At 44.8% G+C, this 9084-nt stretch overlaps 1 protein-coding gene across 1 annotated transcript; it reads right to left on the minus strand.

The window, feature by feature from the left end:
* Positions 1-703: 703 nt before the first annotated feature.
* On the minus strand, positions 704-6313 carry LOC308121280 (carbohydrate sulfotransferase 3-like; the record flags this gene model as incomplete). The annotated part of the gene is made up of 2 exons (XM_080482444.1): positions 704-1769; positions 6198-6313. 2 exons carry the CDS (start codon positions 6311-6313, stop codon positions 704-706), a joined length of 1182 nt encoding a protein of 393 aa, XP_080338570.1.
* Positions 6314-9084: the final 2771 nt, after the last annotated feature.

The following is a 9084-nucleotide window of genomic DNA, read 5'->3' on the forward strand; positions in this document are numbered from 1 at the left end:
AAAGTACTGTATGTATTTGGAATGTCTGCCTATAAATTAATTTTCTTCATCAAAATGTTTTGTTTAGTAGTTGAATTGTGTTCATTTTGTCATCTAACTACATATGTATAGACTCTTTTTTTTATTTTTTATAAGCATGACAACGCACAAGATCAAAAAACTGCACAGCAGAACAAGAAAATGCAAAGTCAGCATCATGGACCACTGCAAAAGAAACAACCACATCATGAACTGGAATGAGGGAAGGGTCATCACATCAGAAGAAAACAAGCTGAAACGGTGGATGGAGGAGGCCATCGAGATCAGGAAGTGGGACACCATCAACTGGACGAGGGGGCCTACGTCCTCTCACACACCTGGGACTCCATCCTCCAGAGACAATCGGACGGTGGGGGACGTGGCCTGCCTGACAGAATCAGACAGATCTGTCAGGCCGGCCACCTGATAAAGACCGACACGTCATCACACATCAGATGACACTCTGAGGGCGACTGCAGTCGCAGCCGAAACATGTCAGCCAGGTAAAAAACGTTTGCTGCATCTATATGTCGTTAAAAAAAGAGTCTACACATATGTTTTGTTTAGTGAGAAAAAATAAAACCCACATTATCAGACACTGTACCAGTCTGTATCGGGGTAAAAGAATAAAAATTACTCTATTATTTAATGCAGTATTTCTTCCATTGTGAGTTAAATTCTTTGTCTATAAAACGGTGAAATCTTTGTCTTCAACAAGGCTCATGGATGTATCTCTTAACATTTTTTCACTGGTCACAAATTTGTACCCAAAAAGCCTCATAGTGGGCTCACAAATCGTCTGAATGAGTTCAACTAATTTGAAGGATAGCCTGGACCTCCATTTATCGATATGTTCGTTGGAGTTTTTCTGGGTCGAGAGAGCACCCTTTGTCTCCTTTGAAGTGCTATTCAGAATCCAGGATTTCATCTGTGGAGTGAAAGGCATCCCATAAAACTGGTACATTTCTGCTGCCTTCTGAATTGGAAATTGAGCTATGTCCTCGTAACGCACCAACATGTAGCGCTTGTGTAGCCACGGTGGTTGGCTGAGACCGAGCTCGGCTGAAACCCTTAGACTTTCACAGGTCCTTTTCACTGGCGCCAAATCATTTTCTTCAAGGGGCTGATCCTCACTCTTGGCCCACTTATTCAAGTTTTTGTACGCAGGAAAGAGCCCAAAACGAGAAGATAGTATGGCCCGAGGATCCCGAACCAGCTGAAGGAATTTGATATCAAGACTTGTATCCTCAGCTAAAGGCTGGAGAATGTGAAAATGTCTTAACCTTACAACCTTAATAACCCTGTGCTTCTTCTGGAGACAGGACTCAGAAGCCTTGGTCAGGTTTAGAGGCCCACAGGCTCCACAGCCTTTTGCTTTGAAGAGCTCTTTGTCGACCAGGTTGCAGACGGGCTCTTCACACAGAAAGCTGCTGTGGTCTCTACCGAAGAAGCTGCTCGTAATGTGGTCAGCAGGATAGGGGTTCATGAAGCTTTCAAAAAGAGAGAAGTTACACAGGAAGAGCTGCCTGAGCACATCAGGGTAAGCCTTGGCTGTTGCTGTCAGATTGATTTGTCCATTCAGAGTCAGCCTCCTTTCCACGTGCCAGAGTGGCTCGAAGAGATAAGCGACATCGTCTTTCTGCTGGTTGAAGAACTCGCCCACAAATGAGGAGCCTGTCCTACCGGTGGCTAATAGGAGAAGGTGCTTCTGGCCCCCGCGGGACTGTGGAATGGTCGGCTTGTCCAACACCCTGAAAGTTAATTAAAAGTTAAAGGCTTCCTTGCAGCATATAGATGGAAAGCTTTCAAGAGAATAAATAATTGGCAGAAATCAGTGCTCCACTGACACCGACAATGAACTTACTTTAACAAAAAATTGACTCCACTCTGGAATGACACAATGACGCAAAGTATGAGCAAGAAGACAACCACTTTTCTGAACTTAAACATCATTTGTGGATGTAGTTTCATCACGATGTGCGTCAGAAAAGGTTCTGTGAGACTTGCAGGCCACCTCCGGTTGACTTCTTAAAGAACCATCCAGTCATTTGGATTCCCTGTCAAAAAAAAGTCATCAACATGTCAGTGACACACTTTTCACTTATTAGGACAACGGTGAGCAAGTTGACTCTTTACTGTTAAGCAACTACTTACCAAAAACCCAGTTCTGATCCTGGCCTCCTGCTTATACATATTTAACCTACATTCTTTGTTGAATTTATATCTGACTCATGGTTTTATTATCAGATTTTTACTATTACTGGTATTTATTTACTCAGAGATCTAGTTGTAGTCTGTTGTTTCAATATTTATCTATTTATCTACTTGCACTACCTGCTCTATGCAACCTTTTAATTTCCCTCCCCCACCAAACACACGACTCAGAACCTGAAGTATTTTATAAATTGTCTTTTGTTTTCTTCAGAGTTCAAAAAGTACAAATAACAAAAGGCGTTCATGGAGAGGATTAAATATATTAAATAACAGTCAGTGCTCCCAGGGTGAAAAATGATCACACCCTTGAAAAAGCATGGAGCCCTGGTATGTGACGACACGGTCTTGGACAGCACAAGACAAAGGGAGACAAGGACTATGGTAGGGAAGAACAGGTGTAACCAATCAGGGTGGAGTTGACCATCACATTCATAGACTTCTATATAACGCTCGTGAAATGCGCTGACTTCTGGTAGTGGCAAGTAGGAATTTTGGAAATCTCCTGAATTCATGTTGTGTTTTGTGGTTTTTCATTTTTTAAAGTTGTTTTATTTTCAAACGACTCTTCACAATTTCCTTATATTAACTGAGTGGTATCTTTGGATGGTCTACTACAGAGGTGGCCAACCAGTCAGAGACCAATAGCCACAACAATTACAGTGGGACTATAAAGAGGCACATCATACAAACTGGGCAGACAGATAAAATCCCTCTCACACAAACACGAAATGACAAAGTGAAAATACATACATCATGTATGATACATCTCCATATGAAATTAAATAATGTAATGTAATGTAATGTAATATTGCCTCTGTGGACAAGCGCCAGTGGCGACTGATCATTAGGGGCCGGTGGGGTTGAGCTCCACCTGGTGTCATCAGAAAGGACTGCATGCAAAGTATGTTAGTAATTCTTTAAGATTATCTACAATATTTTCTTGTCTGTGAATAAAACTTCCTATATAGCACAGAATTACTGTGTGAGGACTGTACTTCCTGGTTATTGGTCTCCTCTTGCTGCTTCAGGCTGTTTCCTCCTGATCCACACTGATGGTACATTAGTGTAGCTCGCCCCTCTCTCACCATGCAGTGTGTATTGCATGCAGTAAAATGTGAGTATTCAGACTGTTCATTCAGATCCCATGATTTTGATGCCTAGTGAGGCTTGAAGTCTGAAGCCCCACTAACAACATCATTTAGAAGCTCAGAGCTGATTGGCTGGCGCTGATAGAGGCGGAGCTTCACAGAACCGGGGCGAGTCGAACAAATACCTGCTTGTTAGCAGCTAAAGCTAACAAACAGTTAAGAATATAAATTAATTAGGTCGATTATTTACGAGAATGAGTTCAAGTTTGAAACTCTTACTTTAGCGGAGAAACTTAAGGTAACTAGTGGTAAACTGTGTGATGCAGTGAGCAAAAGGTTTTAAGAATCTCATGAATTCACAGCTTTACTGCTGGTTGAGCTGCCGTCTTTGTGACAGCATGACCTGGTTTGATTCCTATCATTGACATGTTTTTTCTTTGAACTGCTATCTCCAAGGCTCAACATTTTTATGAGATCGAGGGCGTGTCCTACAGTGAGACACTGAAAAGACACCTGAAAGCAGGTGTATCTGGCAGGTAATAGATGGATTAGAGCCAGACACACATGCTTTCACCAGGTGTGTCTGGCTCTAATCCATCTATTAACTGCATTGTCGTCACATACATGCGCCGTATAGCTTATCTGAAGAGTTCTCCCATGGTTATCATCTTGTTCAGGCAGGTTTTTTGTTCAACTGTGTGACAACGTGAACGAGAGGGATGTTGCAGCCATGCTGCTGTGTTCTGCATCATGCATTTAATTACGACTTAAGTAAAGCCGAACTTTGAGTTTCACCTGAGAGCTATTCATAGCTGGAAGAAATGATTTCAGTTCATGGATGAAAGAGCCACCTATTGACAGGCAACGGGCCGCAAGCAGCTCACGGGCCACGGGTTTGCCTACACCGGCATTTTGCTCCATCACTTCCACTGAATGTGCAAACAGCTGTGTGGGTCTTGTCATGCCAAAATAGCACTACTGCATTCTGGAGGTACAAAGCAGAGCTGAGGCAGATTTCCAGTACAGACCCACGATTGTCATTTACTGGCAAAATGTACAAACATACTGACAAACATATTTAAAAACATGTTTGGTAGCACAACATGCCATGCAGCACACACCCATGACAGCAGAAGCAGGGCTGCTTTCATACCAGATGGAACTAATTGGACCGCACAATACCACAGCACAGGTAAGTACAGGTAAATAAAACAGTGATAAATTACAACAATCCTTCTACAAAAATATATTCATTTAGCAATGAATTTTGTCTTGTAAGACTCTCTGTCTTACTGCATGTTCCAATCTGCGGCCAACGAATAAGACGGGTCGGAAATGATCAAAGTTTACTCAAGCATTGATCAATAAAAGTTGTATTCACCTGGTGTTCAGCCCATCGAACGTACGGGCTCAATCCAACCATAAGGAACTAAAAAGAGACTGCCTCTACATTTGACAACTGTTCTTATAGCTGGAGGGACACTCCCTCCTTACATGCTCATTGTGTTATGCACTGTACGTCATCACATCGCAGGGCTGTAGTCCTTTATCGAGTCCAAGACAAGTCCAAGTTCACAGGTCCCAAGTCCAGATGAGATAAAGAGTAAACCTTATGACAGAAAAAATATATATTTTCGCGACCACAAAATTAGAGAAATTTCATTTTTAGATTAAACCAGCCTGAGCAGCTCTATCTAGACAGTAACATGATTTTCTAGATTAACCAGCCTGAGCAGCTCTATCTAGAAAGTAACATGAAGCAGGAACATGAATTAACAAAGAGGTGTCAACACAAGAGGAACATGATTTTTAGAGTTTGAGCAAATCATGACAGAGAACAAGCAACTTCAGCAACACCTTTCGTGAGGAGTGTGTGTGTGTGTGTGTGTGTGTGTGTGTGTGTGTGTGTGTGTGTGTGTGTGTGTGTGTGTGTGTGTGTGTGTGTGTGTGTGTGTGTGTGTGTGTGTGTGTTGGTGGGTGGGTAGTTTGTCCACTGGGTGTGGCCAGAACCCCCTGTTGTGGGGGGACCTGTAGCAACACCCCGGGCCGCCACCCGGGCCCCCACCCGGCCACTGCGAGATCCCATCCTCCACTAATCCAACAGCGAATTGGGAAGGAGCACTGCACCCATGCCCACCCACGACCGCCACGCCCGAGGGAGTGCGCTCCCCACACTCAAGCCGCACTCACCCTGGGCCAGGGTGACACCCCAGCAGGGAGTTCTGGGGGGAGCCACATCTCACCACCCCCCCACCCTGTGGAGTGTTGGATGCATGTAGGGGTGTGTCTTTGTGTTTTGAAGAAGTACGGTTTAAAATTGGGGGGTAGCGGGGCTCGGGCGTTCTACCGCTGACAAGCGGCAGAACCCTGAAAGCGGCTTACCCCCTCAAGACCCTACGTGACTAGGTGTGGTTAAAATTGTGGGTGGTGCAAAGTCGGGGGAGGTCCCAGACCGCAGTTAAGTAGGCTGGACCCCCCACCCAAGGCACCGCCCAACTGTTCCCTATTGTGGAGTGAAGTAAGGTGAGGTAAGGTAGGGACGGTTGTGAAGGAGGCGCTAGGACCTTGGCCCAGCTGAACCCCCCGCACTGCCCCACCCCAACCCCGAGCGGCCGGCTTAGGACCCGGGAAACAACCCCCCCCCCCCCCCCCCCCCCGACAAGGCGCCGTAAGAGGACCCGGGCAAGGAGCCCCCACCCCACCCAACAGCCAGACAGCAGAGTCTAAGACCCCCAGGGCCCAGTGCGAGCCCAGCTGGAAGCCACCGGTTAGGGAACCCCCCCCCCCCCCACACACACACACACACACACACCTCGCATATTTCAGGCCCTGGAGGTCACTCTCAGTCAACTGTCCATCCAGAACCCGGAGCCCTACCGTCCCCCACTCCCCCAGATCCGAGAGCGAGGCAGACCCGGAGCGTGGCAGCAGGGCCCGGCCCGCCCCACCAGGGGGAGGGAGTAGAGGGAGGATCTGGGAGGATCCCCCACCATGGACGCTAGCACCCCCCGAGCCCGCAGAGCCGCCAACCACCCAAGCCACGACGCCCCAACCACTGACGGACCCCAGAGCCCCGGGGTGGAGCCACCGCCCCCCCACAGGGCTACATGGTGTATCTAATTATTGGGGACCATGAGGTCTCAAATTGTGTCAAATGATTTTTCCTACAAGCAGACATTCTCTCCAATGTGATGTGGTCTTGAAGTAAATTTTTAAATAACTATATATTCAGATTACTTTTGGATTTCCAGTTCATGAGCCTTTTTTGCGACACTTAGGGAAACCAGGAGCATGCAGGACTAATTTCTTTCTCTTTTAATTTCTGGGAGATCACCTAACAAGCAAAGTGCAGGTGAGACTGGAATAGGGTGGCCCAGGCATAATGATAAATCTTCACAAATCTTTTGCCAGAACGTTTGGACTGGTGTACACAGCCAAAGTGCTTGTAAATAGGTATCAGGGAGATCACCTGTGCAGTTTGAACATATGTTAGTGGGAGTGAGACCCATCTTGAACATCCTTTGTCCTGTGTAATGAACTCTCTGAAGGATCTTGAATTGTATGAGCTGTATATTGGTGTTTTTCCTGATTTTGAATGTATTTGTACAGATTTGTGACCAAAATGTTGGGTCTCTGTTGATGTTGAGATCTTCTTCCCATTTGGAGGTGGGAAGGGATATTGAGATATTTGAACCTGACAGGATTGAGACAATTTTAGAAAGTGGTTTAGGTGCTGAGATCTTCAGGAGGTTTGTCACTGTCTGAGGTAAATTCATATTAATCTGTTCTAGATTAAATTTAGTTTGTATTATTGACTTAAGCTGAAGATATTCCAGATAGTTGTTTTGACTGATACCATATGTTTCTATTAGGTCATTAACTCATTGGCTGCCATTGATGACGAGTATAATGTATAGTAACGCTCACTGCCATTGACAACTTTGACGAGTTTTTCATTTTTTTACACAGCGGGCTGTAGAAATGTCTGGCGCACCTTAGGAATGAGCCTTTATACTGAGACATTACCTGTAATGATTAATCTATGCCACTAGAATGCAGTATTGCGCGATCGGTGGGGTCAAAAGTCTGCCGAGAGGCGGAAGTGTGTAGAGTGTTTGGAGAACGTGGTATGAGCAGGTAGCGGAGCGGCGGGAGTTAGCATTAGCGAGAGATAGCAGTTTAGGGAGAGACAGGATAGCAAGAGACATGACGAAGAAGGGCGGTTATAAACAGTTAACACTGTGGGAGAGTTTGACCCGCGGATCGGTGAGTGAGGTTGAGAGGGGAGATAGCGGAGATCCAGGTTGAGGGTCCATCTGGGGAGCCAGCGTTGCGGGGAGGAAGACCGCGGCGCCGGGAGACACCTGGTGCCTCCTGAGCGTATCACCGGCTGGCTCGAGTGACGCGGGCTCTTACAGCGAACCAGATCCGGATTCCTCAGATGAGTGGTTGCCATCTGGATGGCATCCACCTGATGGCCACCAGAAAGAAGGAGAGACCGACGAGAAGATGTCGGGTAGGGGGTAGGGGTCTTCGCAAGGAGACCAACAAGTGGTGTGCAGCGTGTCGTGTTCCCTTGCACACAGGAGACTGTTTCACCTTCTACCACACAAAGCCGAACTACTGGGCCTGGGAGGAATGAAAAAGCACACACTCTCACACGCGCACACACACACACTCTAACACGCACACTCACACACACAAACTCACTCTCACACACTCACTTTTTTTCTAGTTCATACATTTCTAGTTCTATTATCTATTTTTCTGTTGTTGTTGTTGTTTCAAAATTTGTGTACTTTTTGAGATGGTTTAAAAAAGTTGAATTTTCTGTTTTGTGAATAAATTTCCAAAAATTTGCCATCAAAAGTATTTTTTCTGAGTCATGTTTTTATAATTTATATATTGGAAAAGGTGTTAAGATGTTTGAGGAGTCACTAAAGCAACAAAAATGCATATAAAAGTCACTTTTCTGCTTGATAAGTTACTGTTTACAAAAAGCTTGTTTTCTCTGTTTTTTGGTCAGAAGCAGGTGTTTTGGGTGAAACTTTGCTATGTTCTACGGCAGATTGCTCATGAACGGTAAAAGGTAGAAACAAACAGTTTCCAGATGAAAGCAGAGATCCTAATCTTTAATTTGGTGCCCTTGGTTTTACATAGTCTAACAAATTGCATATTCTGTGGCCCTTCAAAGTTGGGTCAAATCCCCTGAAAACGCTGGCAGAACGCACTTCCCAAAGCTGAAAATGCCTGGCAGTCAATGAGTTAAATGGAATAAAAGAGTTATTGGAGAAATGTTGTTCTAAGTGTCTTATTCCTTTTTTCTGCCATCTTGGGAAGTTTATTGGTTTCTTTCTTTGCAGGATGTCAGGATTGTTCCAGATGGGTGTGAGTTTGCTGGGAATGAGTGAAGATCTATTCATTTTAAGAAATTCCCACCAAGCTGTCAGAGATGTGTTTATATTGATGCTTTTAAAGCAGCTGTGTTTTTTGATGACAGGACTGAAGAAGGGAAGATCTCTGACTTGGAGATCTTCACAGAATGTTTTTTCAATGTCTAGCCAGCCTTCGTCTAAGGGTTTCTGATTAATCCATTTTACAACATAAAGCAGTTTATTGGCCAGATAATAATTATAAAAGTTTGGAAGTTCTAAGCCACCTTGGTCCTTGCTGTTCTGTAGTGTTTTTAAACTTATACGTGATGGTTTGTTTTTCCGTAAGAATTTTGGGACATGAGAATCAAGAGTGTTAAAAAAAGTTTTTG

Source organism: Lipophrys pholis (assembly GCF_963383615.2).
Source record: "Lipophrys pholis genome assembly, chromosome: 15".
In the NCBI taxonomy this organism is placed as follows: domain Eukaryota; kingdom Metazoa; phylum Chordata; class Actinopteri; order Blenniiformes; family Blenniidae; genus Lipophrys; species Lipophrys pholis.